Source organism: Mytilus trossulus, chromosome 14 (assembly GCF_036588685.1).
Source record: "Mytilus trossulus isolate FHL-02 chromosome 14, PNRI_Mtr1.1.1.hap1, whole genome shotgun sequence".
Lineage (NCBI taxonomy): Eukaryota > Metazoa > Mollusca > Bivalvia > Mytilida > Mytilidae > Mytilus > Mytilus trossulus.
Genome location: NC_086386.1, coordinates 66,312,247 through 66,334,857, shown reverse-complemented (window position 1 = coordinate 66,334,857; position 22,611 = coordinate 66,312,247). Strand labels below are relative to the sequence as shown.

The 22,611-nt window shown below is 33.2% G+C and overlaps 2 protein-coding genes across 2 annotated transcripts in view; one reads left to right on the top strand and one right to left on the bottom strand.

Annotated features, from left to right (window-relative positions):
• Positions 1–15,734, bottom strand: part of LOC134697996 (uncharacterized) — a 26,539-nt gene extending 10,805 nt beyond the window's left edge. The window contains exons 1-7 of the mRNA XM_063560283.1: positions 15,039–15,734; positions 5,400–5,477; positions 5,181–5,258; positions 3,736–3,831; positions 2,603–2,668; positions 1,156–1,251; positions 846–926 (exon numbers count right to left, since the gene is read on the bottom strand). Of these exons, the coding sequence (XP_063416353.1) occupies positions 846–926; positions 1,156–1,251; positions 2,603–2,668; positions 3,736–3,831; positions 5,181–5,258; positions 5,400–5,477; positions 15,039–15,734 (1,191 nt within the window). The remainder of the gene's footprint in view (positions 1–845; positions 927–1,155; positions 1,252–2,602; positions 2,669–3,735; positions 3,832–5,180; positions 5,259–5,399; positions 5,478–15,038) is intronic.
• Positions 12,628–22,611, top strand: LOC134695609 (uncharacterized). Its single transcript, XM_063556900.1, has 5 exons — positions 12,628–12,847; positions 13,506–13,562; positions 19,385–19,454; positions 20,664–21,000; positions 22,152–22,611. Exons 3-5 carry the CDS (start codon positions 19,420–19,422, stop codon positions 22,434–22,436), a joined length of 657 nt encoding a protein of 218 aa, XP_063412970.1. The 5' UTR covers positions 12,628–12,847; positions 13,506–13,562; positions 19,385–19,419; the 3' UTR covers positions 22,437–22,611.

Below are 22,611 nucleotides of genomic sequence, written 5' to 3'. Positions count from 1 at the left end.
ATGTTTTTTTTGTTTTCATCCTCTCTCTTTAGATTGATTTTTTTGATTTTTTTTGTTTTCATTCTCCTTCTTTAGTTTACCTCAATTAAATTGCTCTAAAAATATACAAAATGCTTATTACCATATTTAATACAGATCAGGTTGAATTTTGGTTGTTTCATTTTTACCATTCTATATAGTAATGTTCCTCTACAAATGTTATGAAATTTATTCAATATTCTTATTACCACAAAATATCGATTTTGAATTTTTATGGTGTCACTTATACTGTTCTCAAGTTATGTCCCTTTACAAATGAAAAAAATGATTTAGTTTACCTGAACCAAATGTTATGAAACTAATACACAATACTTTTTATCATAAACACAGTTCAAGTACACATTGGGGTAGCTGTCACTTTGACCATTTTTCAGTTATGTCCCTTTAGAGCTTCATATGATATGCAAGGGGGGATATCATCTGTGTCCCAACGATAAATTACAATATATTTTATTTTCTATTGACATAGCTGATTTGCCTATACTTAAACTGGGGTGGGTTAAAACTGTTCACACCCACTGTTCCATCAATAGTAATATCACATTTCCATAATTTTTATTCACTGATTTTTTGCCATATTCATTTCAGAAAAATGGATGTTTCTCAAAGATCAATCTTTCTGTCATAACTCATACTTTTTATATGCCCTTGTGAAATAAATAAATAAGGCAAATTGACATTTTTTTGCCATTCAATTTATTAAGTTTAACCTACATCAATATAAAAGTGGTCCTGGACTGTAGAAAGGGTTGTAAGAATAAAAGTTGCATACCATACAATTCAACAATCAAACTTTAAGTAAATACCTTTTGAATTTCTGCTACCAAACTTTGTTGTCTCAGATGATCATTTTGAAGTCTTTCTTCTTCGTCTTTTTTATCTTGTTCCTTCAGAAATAAAGTTAAAAAAATGAAAAGAGTTTAAATGAAGATGAATAAAAAAACAAGGCTATATTATAAGTTATCTACGTTCATATCTGTAGATATGGATATTATAAACCCTGAAGTATCCCAGTACACCATGGACCAAAGAAGTTTTCTGTTTACTATATCATTTTTGCCAAACAATGAAAAGAATGGAATGTAAGATTATACTAGTACTGTTAACCATTTCTACCTTTTTCTGATCTGCCATTAAACTTTGCAGATACTCTTCATTCTGCTGAGACCGTAATTCTGTTACTGACAGTCCTTGGTTATCAATACTACTACCCTAAGAAAATTATTTAAATAGTTAATTTACACATAATCAAACCATTACTGGCTGTATAAAACAAACTGAAACTGCGAGCTACTGCTCACTGATGATACCCCCGCCGCAAGTGGATAATATTAATAGTGTAAAAATATGCAAGTGTTCAGTAAACAGGTTGTTGAGTGATGAATCTGAAAACGCATCACGCGGTATAGCTGAATTATAAAAATCCTGAAACCAAATTTCAGAAATCCTTGTATTGTAGTTCCTGAGAAAAATGTGAAGAAAATTTTCAACTTGGCTATCGTGTGTAAAATCATACAAGTGTTCGGTAAACAGGAAGTTGTCAAGTGATCAATCTGAAAACGCATCACACGGTATAGCTGACTTAGATAAACCCTGAAACCAAATTTCAGAAATCCTTGTATTGTAGTTCGTGAGAAAAATGCGACAAAAAATATTCATGGGACGGACGGACTGACTGACGGACTGACGGAAGGACAGACAGAGGTAAAACAGTATACCCCCCCTTTTTTTAAAGCGGGGGTGTAATTATAAAGCTTCAACAATTTTTAAAGTTTGTGTGCAATATCAATATTCATCAAGTTTCATAAAAGAAAATTTGTAAGTGTGCATACCACAGATATCCCCATTTAAAAATTTAAGTAATAGCAACATTCATGTACAGAATATTTTTAAATGTTGCGTCTTAGCTATTCAGTATAATTGCATTCTCATATATGTTATGATGGTGGGATACTAATCCCTTAACGGGAAGGATTGTCGTCAATGAACTAGTATATATATTTGTTTAGGGGCCACCTGAAGGATGCCTCGGGGTGTGGAAATTTCTTGCTGCATTGAAGACCTGTTGTTGACCTTCTGCTGTTGTCTGTTCTATGGTCAGGTTGTTGTCTCTTTGACACATTCCCCATTTCCATTCTCAATTTTATTTTATACAATATGTATGTGTAGATCAGATACTAATGAAAATTGATCATATTATCATATTTCTTTAGAGTTTGCTTTACTTTAGCTTATACATCAGGTAACAACATAATAAAGCAAGATTCGTGTATCGGTGTCCTTAATTACATCTAACATATGTATCAGGTTAAAAGCTCACAAGGACATTGGTTCCAGGTGACTTATTAAATATATGTTGCATAAATTAAGTAATGCATTATCTACACTTGGTCTCTAGTTGAAAGTTGTCTCATTGGCAATCATACTACATCTCCTTTTTTATATATATATAACAAATTGCTAATTATGTTCAGCTGAATTCAGTATGATTAATACTTCATTTCAGTTATTTCTGATGTCCTTGTAGTATTCATACAAATTGTTACTCATTAAAATAGCTTACACTAATAATTGAAGAAGTAGTATTAGAGTCATTTCTTTGGACAGCTTCATTTTCTAAACTTGAACCCTGCAAATAAAAAATGTAAAACTGTCTGGAAATTTAAACAATTACTACTAAAAAAAAATTTGCAGACAATATGTGAGCAATTAAACTGTGCTACAATAAAGTATTTTGTTATATTTTTAGTTTTCCCCTCCTTTGTAAACTGAGAGTTAAAGATTCAATTTTACATAAAGTATGAAATTAACATATAAGAAACAGCTGGGTAAAAATTGAACTTGGTGGCCTAAACCATGTGATCACTTATGAAATCATTTTTGAATCAGACAGTACTTAAAAGAAATATTATTTTTATCTTACCTTGTATTGGATAAATCTTCTTTGTGTCATACTGAATAGAATTGTTTGGGTTCTTAAATTCATTTGATGTATTGAATGTTTCACAATGTACAAATAATGAGTTAAATTGTTCAAAGAACACATTTTTTTTTAAATGGCTTCTACATATGATAGCCAGAATCTGCCAGTGCTTCAAACTCTTTCGGTGTTAGCTGTTGATTTAATTAGGTGTTTCTTTGAACCAATAAGTTAAGTATATAATGCACATTGAAGGGGGGTCCTGATCCCGAAATCCCTGGAGGCTTAAAAAACATAAAATCCCAAGGTCCGGAATTTATATGAATTAAAACCTGACATCCTAAAATTGGAAAAAAAAGAATTCCCAGATGCCAAAAATGTCAATCCTGAAATTATAAGCTTAAAACACCCAACCCCACAGTCCCAATAAAGGTCCTATCCCCCTCCACATTGGATCACAGTTTTCACAAAATTTATATATCATACACAAGTGTAATCATTGATGTGATCAAGACTTCTAAGACAAAAAAGTGGGAATGAGTTTATAGTTTCAACAAAGTTTCAAATATATGGCTTTAAACTCAAAAAGAAGCTGATAACACTTAATTGATATTCTGTATCTCCTACCTCTCTCTATGCCCATCAGTCACTATAATACAGATTTACTCTACGATTAATGTGGTTAAACAGTGTATGGGAACAATAAAATAATGCTGTAAATTGAAGAATTGCTCTGTGGTGATTTAATCATTTCATACATGAAATTTTCCACTCACTCTATTACTGCACCATCCTCTTATATTATTTCTTGCTATTTGTGCTGCCTGTCGTCTACTCCTTTCTCCTGGTCTAATTAATATTGCCATGCCATCCTGCTCAGAATAAATATGGTAAAATAATGCATTACTGATTCAAGTATTGTATTCATTCAATATAAATTGTATGAAAGTTCTTAAGTATTCCTCTGAAAACTTCACTAAATGTAAAAAAAAATGTCAAATGTCAGTACAAAAAACCACAATATATATATCTAGCTCAGTTGGTCTAAAATTGGCCAATATTAAATTATAATCATAGGCAACATACGCAGGTTATCTAATGAAAACAACAAAAAAAGCTATTTTCAGCAGTCAAAATGACATATAACTAGAGGCTCTGAAGAGCCTGTGTCGCTCACCTTGGTCTATGTGCATATTAAACAATAGACACAGATATATTCATGACACAGATAAATTCATGACTAAATTAAGTTGTGTTTTGGTGATGGTGATGTGTTTTTAGACCTTTATTTACTGAACATTCTTTTGCTACAATTATCTCTATCTATAATGAACTTGGCCAAATAATTACAGTGTAAAGTATATTCTAATAATTTACAAAAATTTACAAAAATTAATGAAAATTGTTAAAAATTGACTATAAAGGGCAATAACTCCAAAAGGGGTCAATTGACCACTTTGTTCGAGCTGATTTATTTGTAGACCTTACTTTGCTCAACCTTATTGCTGTTTACAGTTTATCTCTATCTATAATAATATTCAAGATAATAACCAAAATCTGCAAGATTTCCTTTAAATTACTAATTTGGGGGCAGCAACCCAACAACCAGTTGTCCGATTTGTCTGAAAATTTCAGGGCATATAGATCTTGACCAAATAGACAATTTAATCCCTTGTCAGAATTGCTCTAAATACTTATGTTTCAGAATAATAAGCTAAAATCTACATTTTACCCCTATGTTCTATTTTTAGCCATGACGGCCATCTTGGTAGGTTGGCCAGGTCACGCCACACAATTTTTATACTAATACCCCAATGATGATCGTGGCCAAGTTTGGTTTAATTTGGCCCAGTAGTTTTAGAGGAAAAGATTTTTGTATAAGTTAACGACGCAGGACGACGACGGATGCAGGACGCTGGACGCCAAGTGATTGGAAAAGCTCACAATAGTATATAACCAATGTCAAAATCCCACAAATGGAATGTGCCTTTTGTGGTCCATATCTTAATGTGAAAATTTCCAGATTTTGTCAACAGAAACAAGACTACCTATTATAATACCACAAAATTTGCTTTTTTCTGTATAAATCAACAGCAATAACTCAAGAATTGCTTAATCTGAGCCTACTTTAAAATATTGTATTATGAAGAATAAATTTTAGGGTAAGCCCAACTACCCCCAGTGTCTTACTGTTGGCATTTAAAAAGATAATAGTTTTTACCTCATCAGTTGCTGGCTGGTTTCTCCCAGTTGGAATAAACCGTGCTATCCCTGATGTTGATGTGGAATTGTCACTTCTCTGTAAGAAACAAAACACATATTTTCAATCAAAATTTCTTAATTTTTTTTTAATAAAAAATCCAATTCTCGTAATACTGTTTACATTTTGAATGACATAATTCTTTTCCTTTTGAATATTTAAAAAGATAATAGTTTTTACCTCATCAGTTGATGGCTGGTTTCTCCCAGTTGGAATAAACCGTGCTATCCCTGATGTTGATGTGGAATTGTCACTTCTCTGCAAGAACAAAACACATATTTTTAATCAAAATATCTTTAGTTTTTTCTTATTAAAAAATCAAATTCTCGGACTAGGGTATATATATATACATTTTGAATGACAATGAAATGACATAATTATTTTCCTTTTGAATATAAAAACATAGTATGATTTCACATATTGAATCATTTGATAACTAAATGAGATACTTGCACTATTTCTTAGTGATTCATGGGAGACTCGTTTCCAAAAACTGACCTAGATAAAATGTGCTCATCCTGTTTTTTGTCGTTCTGTATAAATCAACAGCAATAACTCAAGAATGTTAACTGGAAGAAAAACTAAGTCCATTTATAAGTAAAATACAGATACACAGGTACAAAATTTTAACAAAATTTTAACAAAATTTCCTTCTCGATACTAGCTTTTGATCATAAAAAAGCTTCTGTCCAAGTTTGGTACAAATCCAAAATGGTATAGGAAAGAAGAAAGTTATTAAAAAAATTCAAACTTTAACTACAAAGTGCATGTGTTGTTTCCTGGTAGAAAATCTAAGTCCATTTAAAAGTAAAATACTGAAAAAATTGAAATTTATTTTTAAAAAATTTACTTCTGGATACTATCTTATGATCATAAACAAGCTTCTGTCCAAGTTTGGTAGAAATCAAGTATAGTTTAAGAAAGTTATTAAAAATTCAAAAACTTTAACCACAGAGTGAATGTAATGTTTCCCGGCAGAAAAACTAAGTCCATTTATAAGTAAAATACTGAAAAAATGGAATTTTATTTTTACAAAATTCACTTCTGGATACTATCTTATGATCATAAACAAGCTTCTGTCCAAGTTTGGTAGAAATCCAGTCTAGTTTAAGAAAGTTATTAAAATTCTAAAAACTTTAACCACAGAGTGAATATTTGTGGACGCCGCCGACGACGACGCCGACGCCGACGGAAAGTAGGATCGCTATGTCTCGCTTTTTCGACTAAAGTCGAAGGCTCGACAAAAATCACATCTCTATACCTAAAAGTGAGGTTAATCATTATGTACATATCTATAATACTAAAATTACGAGGTTCAATTTGTCAGCCGTCATCACGTGAAAACGACGAATCAAAGAATTCAACTTCATATATAACTTATATAGTACAAAGGTGTAGATTAAAAATTACACCACTCCAGGCCCTTTTAATCTGCTTGACTCGTAACCTGATATTGCTATATAGAAGACATCACATGTGTGTAATTATTAACATCTTTCAACAAACTAGTCAAAACATTTACTAAATTTTATAACCGGTATAAGGAAATAATTCGTAAATATAACTCAACATGCAGACATCTTATACGTTAAGGTATTTCACATCCATTTTTTTTATGGAAATATTCTTTATAAAGCACAAAAATGTCAGTATTCTCCTCAGAAACTAACAAAACCTTTAAATAGACTTATTAGAAGGGGATATAGTTACGATACTGTTGTCAGGTCATTAAAGATTGCATATTTTGGCTTTAATATTGATTCACTGATAGGGTCTTTGCATCGGAACTAAACACATTTATTTCTAAAAAAAAAGTTGTTGGCATGACACGGGTTATGTTCTTCTCATATATTTTATGATAGTATGATACTAAACCCCTAACGGGAGGGATTGTGCCTGATATTCATATGATGAAGACATAGTCTTTCAATCAGTTTAATTGAGGTCTGGAGCTGGCATGTCAGTTAACTGCTAGTAGTCTGTTGTTATTTATGTATTATTGTCATTTTATTTATTTTCTTTTGTTACATCTTTTGACATCGGACTCGGACTTCTCTTGAACTGAATTTTAATGTCATTGTGCGTATTGTTATTCTTTTACTTTTCTACATTGGCTAGAGGTATAGGGGGAGGGTTGAGATCTCATAAACATGTTTAACCCCGCCGCAATTTTGCGCCTGTCCCAAGTCAGGAGCCTCTGGCCTTTGTAAGTCTTGTATGATTTTAAATTTTAGTTTCTTGTGTATAATTCGGAGTTTAGTATGACGTCCATTATCACTATACTATTATGCATATTTTTAGAGGCCAGCTTAAGGACACCTTCGGGTGCGGGAATTCTCGCTACATTGAAGACCCATTGGTTGCCTTCGGCTGTTGTCTGCTCTGTAGTCGGGTGTTTGTCGCTTTGACATATTCACCATTTCCTTTCTCAATTTTATGTTCCCTCTGATAAGATAATTCTAATTTTAATGCCAAATTAGAGAATTTATTCCAATTTCAAGGTCAAAATTTGCACGAGTTTCTTTTCAAAAGTCTCCCAACTACTTGCTCGCAATGTATTTGTATAATAATGTTGTGTTTAACATTGACTATGAAAATAGTAGCCTTGGTGAGAAACAATAGTGCATGACCCGAAGGAGAGTGCACTATTGTCTCAAATCCTGGCAACTATTTTACATACTAGTAGTCAATGTTAAACACAGTATTAATATCATTATTATACTAAGTGTTTATTATTTAAAATAGTGCTAATTGTGTCTATGTTTAAATGCTTTAAAGTATATGGAGCGAAGCCCTTTGTGCAACACTGCATATATACATATGTATATATAAGATAAGATAAGATATTTTATTTTCCAATTATGGGTCCCAAAGGGCATAAACATTACAACATCAATATTTTTTTCATAATACAATACAAACAATGAGATAAAAAAAAAAAAAAAAAAGTTAAACGAGAACTATTTAAGTTCTTAAAGAATACGTAGATAAAGAATCTATAGTATGTTTTTTTTTTAATACTAATGCATTTTATTGCAAGTGTGGTTGATATAGATAACAAACAAGCAGCCCAAAAAGAAAAAAAGAAAAATAGATATCCACATATGTATAGTACACAAAAAGTTGGATCAATTAAATATATAATAATTAGCCAAAAAGAAAGTAGAAATTAAACATGTCCATGACTCATCCTGTGTCAGCAGCAAATAGGAAAGCATTATGGTTTCCTAAAGGCAGCTGACACCAGGGGGCGATACCTTATGGGCCATAGGCATGTAAAATGTGTGTAAATGTCTCTTTCCTACCTGTATCAAAAGCAAACAAGGAAGCATCATAGGTAACTTGAATGCAGTTGATACCAGGGGACGATGCCTCAAGGATATAAGAGAACATTTTAATAAATAATATATCTTAACAATTTTTTTTTTTTTTAATCGGCTAGTATGTTTCAAATTAGACTCGTATATATAATACGAGTCTAATTTGAAAACTACGTTCAAACCTATGATTTCGTTGGATAAAAACCGCAATTTTTATACGTGTGCAGGTAAAAACAAATTTCGTTGCAAGAGGGTCTAAAAACAGCACAAGCAACATTTTCCAAAAGACAAAAAAAGTGAAATGAAAAAGTATATTTAAACAAAACGCATTTGACTAACAGGTCGAACAACTGATGTTCTTTAACCCTGCTGACTGCCATTGGCAATTGCCAAATAAAATTTATCACAAAATGTAGCAAAATTAATGGATCTTAGTATAAATTTAATAATAAACAGATAAAATTAACTTGTTGCCACGATGTTATGCCACAAAAATACGGTGTCAATATTTTTTAAGTACACCAGATCCGGATTTCGACAATAAATGTCTCTTCAGTGATGTTAGGGATCGGAAAGGTATTTGGAAGGCCATATAAAAAGTACCATCATTTTTAGATAGACTCTTGAATTTTAAGAGTCAATATAGGATGAACGGATCATATAAACTGGAGGGAAAATATGATACAAGCCCAAACGAATATACAGAAATGATCATATACTCATCTCTTCAGTATAATTGCAGGGTGCTAATCTATTTTTAAATAAATATATATGTACAGGGGTTTCACTTTATTTTGTTTGAAAGGGCCAATTAGAGATTTAAGCAGGCCCAAACCTAACAGGGGGGGTTTGGGGGGGCTTGCCCCCCCACGATTTTTTTAAAATTAGACGCAAAATCCTGCATTCTGGCGCATTCTGGGCATTAAATTATAGTTCTGAAAATGTCACTTTTACCACTAGCCCACCTCAAAATTTTAACAAAAAGGCTTAAAAACCTGCATACCTGGCATAAAACTATAGTTCTGAAAATGTCATTTCTACCACTTTCCCCACCATCAAAGATTAAAAAAAAAAATAGACACAAAATCCTGAATTCTGGGCATGGCAGAAAATTATAATTGTTCTAAAAATGTCACTTTTACAGTACCACTGTTAATGTAGGCAACCTAAAGTTTTTCTAAGTAAAAAAATTGAATTTAAATATCTAACATCACTAAGTCAGAGAGTATAATATTGAAATATTTTCATTTATATCACTTCACTAAGAGATTAATTATTAGAATGATTGATGGATACAATTCAATGACACTTATGTATAAAAACTTGTTATTCATGCCAAAATAGAGTTCACCAGCAACAATCGTCCTCAAAATCTGATCATCCTCAGAATAAAAAAATACTACATTGAGCATCATAATTTATTTCTGGCTATATAATAATTGTTGATAAAAGGTTACATGTAGTAGCAAAAACTCTGAACCTGAAAAGAGGTTAATTTTATTTAAATAGGGACATGGGACAATAAGAAAATTATGGTGCTATTTACATTTAAAACCAGATACTTGTCCTACCTTTGGGGACCCCTAAAAAAATTTGGACAGCACTTCCCCTGCACGCAGCAGTTTTAAATATCCCCCTTCCCATTATCCCGGTGGTATGAAAAGATGTGTTAAGAAAGAAAAAGAAGAAGTGCTGGCCAGGCTCATTTATAAGAAAACATGAGCTTCCACTTCTTCTAAATTTCGTTTGATAGCTTTTAAAAGGGTTACATACCTCACAACTGAAAGTATTATCACCAGAAATATATCTATGATTTGGAACGGGACCAGAAGTTCTGCCAAAGCAATTTTTCATCGATGTACCCTGCCCCCTTTTCGGATGCTTTGTAGTTGCCGGCAGATCGACGGGGTCCGTTGTAGATCACCTAAACAGTAAAACTATGTATGTATGTACGTAGATCCCTCCGTTTACGGAACACCCCATGAGAGCTGCGAGGGTACAGTGGAATCCGTGTACATTACTATTCATTCAATCATAACAACGATAAGCACGTGTGTCAAACAGGAAGTCTGAAATAACAGCCAATGAAAATCGTCGTTGCAACCGCATGTCGGTTTAAAATATAAACACAAATCTTCGAACTCCGTTGTCATGATTTTAATATAAAAAGATCTGATAAAAAAATCGGACTTTTTTTTTTTTTTTTTTAAGGACAACTGAACCGGCCAGAAATTGATTTGAACAGTTCAAAATGGCCGGCGGCCGGTTCTTAATGAAAACACTGTATCATAAGCAACACGACGGGTGCCGCATGTGGAGCAGGGTCAGCTTACCCTTCTGGAACATCTTACTTCACCCCAGGTTTTGGTGGGATTCGTGTTGCTTAGTCTTAAGTTTTCTATGTCGTGTCTTCTGTACTATTATTTGTCTGGTTTTTTAAAATTTTTTAGCCATGACGTTGTCAGTTTATTTTTTTCTATATGTATAGCTGTGAGTTTGACTCTACCTCTGGTATCTTTCGTCCCTCTTTTATTGCTATTGCTTCATATAGAAGGAAGATACATTACTGCAGCACGTAGATGAAATATAAATTATTACTATTACTACGTGTAGATGGTATATATATACCATCCATTATTACTACATGCAGAGGTAAGATACATTATTACTACATAGAGAAGTCAGACATATTATTACTCCATAGAAAAGTCAGATACACTATTACTATACATATGATGGGCTGACATGACATTCTTGAAAATCAAATCCATCGGTCTTTATTAGAAAAAAAAAACGGACCAGAAAACTGGTCGTTAACGAACATTTTAATGACCGGTGGGGCATGGTTTCTCTGTTTAGAGCGATGTCAATTTTTTAAGTTGAAGTTGATGAATTGTTTACTATATGTTTTTGTTGATGATAGAATTAGGAAAACTTTATTTTGTATTAAAATACAAAAAAATGCATTTAAATGAATTGCAGTGACTTCAAATTATCACTATGACTAGTCTTTGCTCTTTCCTATGGAAATCGTACAATAAATAACTCAACTTAACTTGGTCAATTTGAATTAAGAAGATAGAAATAAAAACATGGTTCCTCAATTAAACAAACATAATATTATAAGAAGAACTGGTCATTATCGTAGGACAGTGGTCACTGACTGCGAAGTACAGTGGCGGATCCAAGGGGTGGTGGGTTCCGGGGGTTGGAACCCTCCTTTTTTGAACGATCAATGCATTTGAATGGGGACATGTAGTTGGAACCCCCCTTTGTCCTGGGTTAGGATCCCCCTTTTTAGAATGACTGGATCCGCCACTGTAAGTACGCCAGTCGCCATGATACTCCTTAATTTGTGTTTCTCGGTTCTAGTTTTGTGTGTAATATGATTTTTGAATAATGATATATGCAAGTCGCCAGTATTTTGCAAATAAAGTCCCAAGTACCAAGTCATGAATATGGCAGTATAGTTTTTCAGTAATAGCGTTTGAATTTGTTAGTTTTTGTGGACTTCCTCTTTTTGAATTTGCCTTAAATACATTTCAGTATAAAAAAAAAAAAAAAAAAAAAAATTTTATTGACGTAAATGAATTAATATGATTTTACAAGTGAAAAGATGTTTTTTTTTTTTTTATTATATTTAAAATGCGCTTAATTTTCATTATTAAAAATGGATAAGAGTTAACTCATTGAATATGTAAATAAACTCATCATAGGGGTCATCATAGATACCAGGACTAAATTTTATATATATGCGCCAGACGCACGTTTCGTCTACAAAAAACTCATCAGTGACGATCGAATCCAAAAAGTTAAAAAAAAAAAAAAAAAAAGAAAAAAAAAGCCAAATAAAGTACGAATTTGAAGAGCATTGTAAACTTCCATATCCTGTTAAAATAATGTTCTTTTTTTTTTATTACTGTATTTCAATGTCGAATACAAAAAATAATAACTTGTAACTCGTAATCTGTAAAGTTTCACCTTGATTATGAAATGTATTTACACTCTCCACAAATTTTGACAAGTTAACTTTCTCAAGTAGATGGATATTAAAATTAACCGAGTGTTAATAAAGTCGTTTGTGAACACAAGTGGTACACAAAAAAGGAGTAATATCTTCACCGTTATACGAATTGTTCACTATTTGACCACTTTAAGTTTATTCAAAGTGAATGCGTTTGTTTTGACTACAGATTATTAAGCTTTTAGATAAACGTGTAAAGATTTGACATTTTATTCAAGTCTTTAACTATAAATATGGTTGTGAATATATATGTGAGCGAAGGAGATAGATATCATCAATATACGGTACAGTGATTTGTATAATTTTTATAAATCGCTTATTTATAAATTCATTAGAATTTTACAAAACGCACTAACCAAAAATACAGTTTTGTCGTTCTTTTAACTTGTGATTTGATTATGTTTAATTTTTATATAAAGACAAACTTGATAATACTATTTAGTATTTTTTTATCATTATCATTTTCTGTATGAGCAACTATGAGTGATTGTTTATTGTATGGAGGTCTGGTCGTCATAGTCCCTTTCCGTCTACAGTTTCTTGTTAATGGGGAAGGGGTCATGACAACTGGTTTCACGTGTGACGATTGACTTGGTTTCCGACATAGACACGGACAAGGATAACACTCGGGACTGAAACAGTGTTTTCAATGAATTTATTCCCCATGACATTTATTGTATATTTAGCCTGATATTGGTAGCTCACAATCTATAACTGCACATTTCTTTATCAGACAATTCAGTAACAATTGTACAAATACTAGTATAACATGCTGCGATCGTTTAATGCTACCCTCATTGTAATAAAATTGAGAATGGAAATGGGGAATGTGCCAAAGAGACAACAACCCGACAACAGCAAAAGGTCACCAACAGGTCTTCAATGCAATTAAACCTGTTTCATATAAGGGTAGCTATACATACGTTCAACTTCTCATTTCAGAGAAAAATGATTACAGAATGCAGATAGAACAGACGAGAGTGGATTGGCAATTTCTAAGTAAGTTAGTTATTGATATTAGTTTAAAAATTGTTGGTTTTGTTTTTGTGTGATGTTGGTTTTCTTTTTTTTTAGGGGGGACAAGGTAGGGAGGGATAGTTACGATATCTTAAAATTGTATGATTTATATACAGAGACGGATTTAAAGGGACGGTCTCCTATACTGCAACATGAATTGTTACTGAATAACATTATTACAAATTCCACTCACCACGTTGTCATGATGGGATCGCGTTTTAGAAATCCTGGATCCTAAGCTGATATATACACACATATATATATATATATATAAAATGACTGAATAAATAGTCAACGATCAATCTTACAGGGCGATGGATCATGTAATACGATTCTGCACACTACAAAATATAATATATAACAAGTCAAAAAGGGTACAACATCACCATCAAATAACTATACTAGTAAAATATACAAATATTAGATATTTCGGATAACAGATATCCTTCTTCGGTAATTGCACGATGACAAATGAATCATGTCAATTCAAATTGAGACTCTATCAAAATCTTGATTTATACAATTTAGGCGAACGCTGGAACAATTTTAAAATTTCCAAACACACCGCAAAGACTACAGAAATATGCCAAAAATAAAAATAGTTATTTACGATTTGAAATGGCACAACTCTAGATTTCCAAAGGATGTGACAGTTGAGATGTTATAACTGCATTGAGGGCAGTCCTCAAACAAAAAAATCAAAAATGTCCTAACCGATCCAGGATGGTATAAATTAGACAACGGTAGGGCAATTACAACAGAAACTACATATTTAAGCCTCCCAAACGAATAGCAGTCTAATAATGATTGAAAAAATAAGTTTTGTATAATGAGGTAAAATAATTGAACGTGGCAACGTACTTATACATCATCCCGAATCAATGAAAACCTGTAATTTGAACTGTTATTTAAAAAATAATTTCGAACTGTAAAGCCAGTACTAAATCCGGCGTTGTTTAAAACAGGTGGTCACAGGAAAATGAGGGACTCGTTCTATGTTTTTTCATTTATGCCCTCTGGGGAGACTGTCCGTAACTTTCTTATCCAAAATCTTTCCCGAGCGACTCTGTCGACCTTCGACCAACCCTCGTTGTGGTCTATGATCGTGATGGTAAGGTTTTTGAGATCAGCTTGTGTGTGTCCAGGTGATCTCAAATGACGACTTACGGGTAGGTCGGGCTTGCAAGTGTAGTCACTTCGATGACCATTCATGCGTTTGTTAAATGGCTGCTCTGTCTCGCCAACATACTGTATGCCACATCGACACTGAAGGAGGTATACAACATTCTGGGTTTTGCAAGTTACATTGCAATATATAGTGTACACAGACCCAGTCGAGTGGCAAGTGAATGTTTGAGTATTCAGTATGTGTTGACAAGTCAGGCAACGTCTGTTACCACATGACTTGCACCATCCTGCAATTGAACAGCTTTTATTTGAGGAGACGTCAGCTCTAACAAATAAGTCTTTCAGACTTGCTGGTCTCCGAAAAGCTAAGACAGGAGGATTAGGAAAGATCTTGGATAATTTAGGGTGTTTGGCAATAGTTTGCCAATTGGCACGGATCAAACGTGAAAGGTTATTAAAGGTTGGATTGTATGTAAGAACAAACGGGACTATTTTGTTGCGCCTCTTCCGTTTGTACTGTAAGAGGTCATTGCGGCTGTTATTGTTAGCGTGCGCAAAACCCTTATCTATGTCCAATTTCTCATAACCTCGTTTTGTCAAAAATCCGCGAAGTTCCCGTAACCGTTTCGTGACAGCCTCCTCAGAGGAGCAAATCCGCTTGACTCCCAGAAGTTGACTGTACGGGATACTTTTTGTACAGTGTTTTGGGTGACAGCTTTGGGGAGAAAGGTATTGATGTTTATCTGTGGGTTTACAGTAGAGGTCTGTTGATATGACACCGTCCTTTATAGATGTGGTTGTGTCTAAGAAAAATATCTTAGAGTCGGAAATTTCATACGTAAATTTAATTGAATGGTGGGCGTTGTTTGCATGTCTGATGAAATCATCTAGTTTTTGTTGAGATTCAATCCATTTCATGTCAACATCATCAATGAAACGGAACCAAGACAAAGGTTTGGATAAAGATGTTGCAATAATTTGTTTTTCTAATTTGCCCATGAAAATATTGGCGTAAGACGGTGCCATTTTCGTCCCCATCGCTGTCCCGTTAATTTGAAGGTAATGCTCACCATTAAAGGTGAAATTGTTGCATTTCAGGACCAGAGTAAGCAGCTGGACTAAACATTCAGTAGGTGGTTCTAAAATATTGCGCGAGTCCCATATTTCCCTACAAGATTGTATGCCGTCATCATGAGGCAGTTGGTATACAATGAGGTGACATCTAAAGTGACAAGGAGGGTTTCCGGAGGAAGAGGGTTCATGGATTCCATTTTACGAAGATAATCTGTAGTGTCTTGAATGTGGGAAGGAAGATTTTCTACATGAGATCTTAAATGAAAATCGACGAATTCCGAGATTTTCTCAGTCGGATGGCCGTTTGCGGATACAATGGGTCTACCAGGGTTAACCTTGTGTATTTTGTGAAGATCTCATGTAGAAAATACATGGGCTTCACAATAATAAAGCTTTCTGGGGCCGTGTGTTACCTTAAAGCTTTCCTCGTCAGTTTTAATCTAGCGTCGTACTACAGTACATGATATATAAGGCATTGAAATGTTATTGTCACAGATCAGCTCAATAATCTATAGTAAAGAATCCTACAAATTGATGCAAGATACAGTCACAGAAAATAATTATATTTATAAGTACGTCTGAGTCGTGTATCATGTGTTTTTACTTATATTCTGTAAAGTATCATATGCATGGCGGACAAATCTCTGGGGAGTTGGTCTAGGACGGTATTGTCAATTCTGTTCATAGTTTTGAGGATGAAGCCCACAAAGAAGCTCATGATGTTTTAGGATTGAAAAATATATAATATTATGACGATTCACCCGTGACCAATGGACGAAATTGTAAACAACTCTATGTTTCCAAATGGCTCTCAACAATGAGCAAATCACTAAAACCGTATAGCAACCCTACTGAAGCTCCTGAATGACAAAATGTGAACAATTCGTACAACAATTTTAACCTTAACAATGAAAATGAAACACATATGACAGATCTAATACAACGACAACAACTGAATTCCAGGCGCCTGACTGGTGGGGTTGCGCATGTCTGTGAGCGTCTAACTCTATCGCTATCTTGTAACAGCAGCGTATCAGCACTAAATGAGAACAAATTGTAAAAAACAATGTTAGAAAGAGATAGACTCAACAGATTGGTACGAAGCACAAGAAAAAGTAAAGTAAAACATATACCGAAACAAAAAGTACCCGAAAAACAAAAACTTTAAAAATGTAATTATGAAGTAAATGAAACAACAGATCGGTACGAAGCACTAGAAGCAATTAACAAAAAAAAAGACAAGAAATACAAAATACCACAACACAAACTTGCAAGTGGATAATTCGACCTCATTAAACCCGTATTCCGGCATGTGAACTTCAATTTAAACCCTTAGCCAGAGATAGTTACCGCATGTATTGTGCGTGGTCAATTATTTTGAGTGAAACAAAAGTAAATCATTTGATATACTGATTCGATCCACCAAAAAAATCTTATGCAGGTTAACACATATTTTTAATCTATAAAATGAAACTAAACAAACATAGATAAATCCAAATGCACGAGTCTGATATCTATATTTATGTATATATCGCTTATATGGCAATCGGGGTTCTTCGGGGTCAACTCGACATGTGATAATATATTATAAGGAGATATTTGGTACGAATGCAAGTGATTCAAAGTAACGGATTTAAACAAATATATGTCCGTGTGGCCGTCAACAATGAGCAAAAAACATTCAGTTTGTTCAGATATAAAAGGGTCTGACATGAAAAATTTTAATAATATTCGAACGAAAAAGAAAACGGCCTGATTGATTACGAAAAAATAAACGAGAAACAAATATGACACACAACAACAAACAACGACTAATGTCAGTTGCAGGATCGTAAATTGGAATTTGCATATATAGAATGTCACTGGTTTAATCATGTTCGTGAGCGCTCGACTCTACCCAAAAAACTCTAGCCTATTTATTTGAAATTTAATGGACAATTTATTAAAAAGGTTGATGACCACAATCATTTGGGTGTTACTTTTTCTACTAATTGCAAGTGGTCAGCACATATAGATAACATTTGCTGTAGTGCCACTGAACATTTTTTTATTCTGAGAAAATTGAAATATACTCTTAACAGAAACAATCTTAATAAGATATATCTTGCATACATACTTCCACTTTTAGAATATGCATGCGAGCTATGGGATGGATGTTGTGTTAGAGATTCTGAAAAAAATGAGCGCTTGCAGTTTGAGGCAGCCAGAATTATTACTGGGCTTCCGCAATTTGCAAGTATAGAATCCCTACTTTTTGAAACTAGTTGGAAAACTTTGAGTTCTAGCAGAAATAGACGTAAATTATGTTTATTTCATAAAATACACAGCAATAATGTTCCAGAATATCTTATGGATTGTACCTCTATTTATAAAGATGATAACTATTATAATACTAGAAACCGTTCTCACTATAGAGTACCGAGATGTAAATTGGATATATTTTCTTAATCTTTTTTCCCTTCTTCAATTCGAGCATGGAATTTACCATTAGATATTAGATCAATACAATTCATGATCTCAAAAGTTCAAAAACACAATCCGGAGAAATGATATTTCATTTTTGGTACCTAAGAATTATTTCATTGGAAACAGGATGGAAAATATACTATTTACAAAATTACGATACAAATGTGGTCCTTTAAAAGCTGATTTATACAGAGTTAATTTAGTAAATGACCCAAGTTGTGAATGTGGGTGTCCATTAAAAGATTCGATTCATTTTTTCTTAGAATGTCCACTCTACATAAACTTTAGAAATCAGCTCTTTAAAAACATTCAACACTTAGCTGCTATCTCCATAGAACATATTTTATTTGGATCAGACGAAATAACTGTTGAACACAACACAATCCTTTTCAGAAATGTATATATTTATATACGCCATACATAAAGATTCTTTGATTAATATTGCTGTATCTTAAAATGTACTCGTATCCAACTGTTATACTGTTTAAACATAATATATCTATTGTAAATAATTTACATATTGAAATTGAACTGAAATATATAGTTGCTGTCATCTTGAAATTTTGTATATTGTACTTATATGGAGAGGATTATCTCAAGTTGTTATAACTTATATCCAATCCTATTGTATATTTAGACAATTAAAAATGTTTAAACTAAACTACCCAAACGCCGCTTTTGCATTTTCGTACAAACCAACCGGAAAGGAGATATTGGTCTATACATCAATTCAACAGTGCGACCCGAAGACACAAAAACCAAAGACATTTAAACTTCAACAAATAAAATGTCGAGCTTAAAAAAATACGATTAAACATTTACCAAAAATCCACCAACAACTTCATTTTCCCATAATATTTTCTGACTTGCAGCAAACACATTTTATGTGACATGTGTTTTGAACTCAGCCCCTTCTTTTCATCTTCGATTACAAAAAGAAACTAAAGGTACAACAAAGAAGAAGAACTATATTATATATATATAGATTTTAATTCTGTATTTGCGCAACTCCAGATGCGCGTTTCGTCTACAGAAGACTCATCGGTGACCCTCGAATAAAAAAATGTCAAAAAGACTAACACTACAAGTATAGAAAATGTATACTGTATCAAAGAATGCCTACATTTTTTCTGCAGGTAAACATAAACCAGTAACCATGGCAATGTAAACAATGGAAACTATGGAGCTGACATACAGAGATTATCAGTAAGTGGGTATACCTTATACAGTAAAGTATGAGAAGGGATGTGTTGTACTGCCCCATTTCCCGAAAGATAAACCATCAAGGAAAGTTTATATGGCACAAAGATTCGATGAACTACCATATAAAATAAAACACTAATATTTGATTTACAGAACATGCATATATGAAATATAAAAATAAGAAGGTGGTATGATTGCCAAATGACAAGTCTTCACATGAGACCAAGAGATACAGAAAGTAACAACTATAGGTACATGTACTGTTTTCAACAATGATTAATACCACATACAGCTATAAAAGACCCCCAACTGACAAATGTAAAACAATTTTAACAAGAAAACTAATAGTCTGATGAAAGTTTATTTACCCCAACTTGTTTTTCCGTTTACCTAAGACAGGATTGGTTGCTACAAAACGGTAAATTATTCTCACAGCAAGTTCAGGTTGCAATTTAACAAGATTTTGTGATAAAAATAAAGAACAAGATATTTGGTGTAATGATTCACTACACGAAATGCTCTTGACTTAATCCAAACTCTAAAAAAGCCATTTTATTGTAGTTATATTCATCACAAAATCTCGTCGAAACCATATAGTTAGCCCAGCAATGGTACTTTTATATGTTTGTTTAGCACCTAAAACACCACCTTGAAAAATGTCGGTGACCCTTTTATATTTTTTTACATCATTAACACGGACATTTTATATCAACAATATGTAGTTGGGTTTTTAATTTACAAATTTAGGACCATTTTTCGCCGAATTAATGCATGTGCTTTACAAATACAAATATTTACCTTTTAGATAATAAAAATCAAAAATGCATTATTTTTTTTATTTATAGTTATAGTTAAACGATGCAAATTTTACAAAAATATGTGAAAAAGCTAAATTACTGCAACTTGACCTTAAATGAAAGAAAATTTAAATTTATTTATATTTTTGTCCCTTTCCCCGCCTCCATTGTATCCAATTTCCTGTGGCGGTGATACACAGTAACAGTTAATCTGACTAAAAATTACATTTATTCGTCTGTTTACAAATGACATTCTATATAAAAAATAATTATTAATTGCTTGTTTGCCCACATCTATTTTGATAATAAAAGCTTAACATAGGTAAAACCTGACTGCATATTTATTACAAGAAAATTAAGGTTAAGAAGTAAACTTTTCAACATCCCAAAAATTTTAATTTTATTTTAACTACAGCAACAAGGTATTCAGTCCTCTGGACCTGAAGGAAATGGAGCTTGATGTCCTTAAACGAGATGCTAATAGACATTTGGGAAGATTAAACGGTCTAAAGATGAGATACATAGACTGGTTTTCAAGGAGACAAAACTCATTTCTTGATTCATTAAAGTTGATTCATTTACTGGCTGCGCAGCTATTACCTAGAGAAGTAAATACAATCAGTCACTACAGAAAAGTTATCAACATAGCCAACAAATTTCCAAGGAACGGAACACCGCGAGATGGTAGTTCATCAAAAATGGAAGAATTTCTTATGTTTTGGGACGAGTGGTACATGTTAAAATTGGAAAATCAGGGGCGTAGCAAGGAAGGAATGATGTGCAAGCAACTACCGCCGAGCGGAGCGAGGCGAAAATTTTTTGGGACCCTTTTATGCAGGAAAATGTTTTTTTTTCGGTTTTCGGTCATAGGACGGTTGATAGAGGAGCTTCATGTAGATAGAACTTATAAACAATTTATGAATGTAAAATTCATAAAGCTGCTGAATAGAGTAAATCATGGTTAATTGAAAACATAAACTACACATTTTTCTAATACAGAATTTACTCGAAATTGTCAAAAATCTGCTCTTCGGGTCTAGGCCGAAACAAACTTCTCTATTTATTTGTCGGCAATATTCACACTATCCCGATGCATATGCAGTAATGCTAGCGATGATAACCTGTCATTGTTCATTGGTGATGGTACATTTGATTTAAACAGACGTAGTACATTGATAGATCTTCACGGTAGCACTCGCGAGATGTTATAAACCAGTGTACGTGTTCGCCATCGAGCGACCTCCCAATTGAATTCGTCAAAATTACATACCAGGTCAGTTTCGTATGTCTCTGACAATGTTGAGATTTGTTCGTTTGTTATTTTTCCTACAACAGGAGGAAGAAGATACGACACAAAGAAGCGATTTTCTGATAATGCCAGACGCGACTCCACTCTCCTGTTCCATTATCATAGGCATTCCATTTTCATATGGTCTATAAACGCAAAATATAATGAGACTTTCCAAAACTGTTTTGGCGTGTTTGCAGGATGAGTTGCTCTGTTAGTCCGTCGAACACATCGCCATGGCATAATTTCAACGATATCGAAGGGTTCTGATAAATCTCAGGCCGATTGATACATCTCATTCCAAACAGATAAACCATACTCTGTAAAATGTGCTCCGAAACTACATGTGTTAGACTGCGTATAACAAATTCAAATCTTGTAAAAGATACAATTTACACTGTCCGATTTCGTCATGCATGATCTTCAATAAAACTTCTATTCTGAAACCAAATGCCGTTATTTAATGACATTTCATAAATTAAAAAAGTGACAACATGTGTGTTTCCTTTAAAATTTGATTTGTAATTTTTTAATTTTGCAATATTTTTTTTTGCATGCCGAACCGATGTGCACGCAACTGCGTGTTGGCGTATAGGGAGCTACGCGCCTGAAAATGACTCTTTATATGCCAGAGTTTGTGAATTCTGCCAAAGTGTCAGACGGTTAAGACAGCAAGTATTAAAAGACGAGATAGACAGATTACATCATCGACTAAATCTAACATGTTCTGAAGACTTTGACTTTACTCACATCGGTAATGACAGAAATAACTTATTCACGTACAAAGTAGCCTTACATGACCATAAATATCACGGATTGGTCAGCTTTATTCCATACCTGATCAGCTATGCCACAAAGTTATGTTATTGGACCAGCAAACTCCATATAGAAGTATTATAATATAAACTTGTTATAAATGAATATTACAGTTGAATTAGTTTGAACCTTGTAGAACCAGTGTCATATATTTCACTGATATGTTTCATTGTAACATTTTTTGCCAATAGTCTCCATTTTATCCATTTTTAAATTCAGTGTAGAGTTGTTACAATACAGCATTAATTACAACACTCAA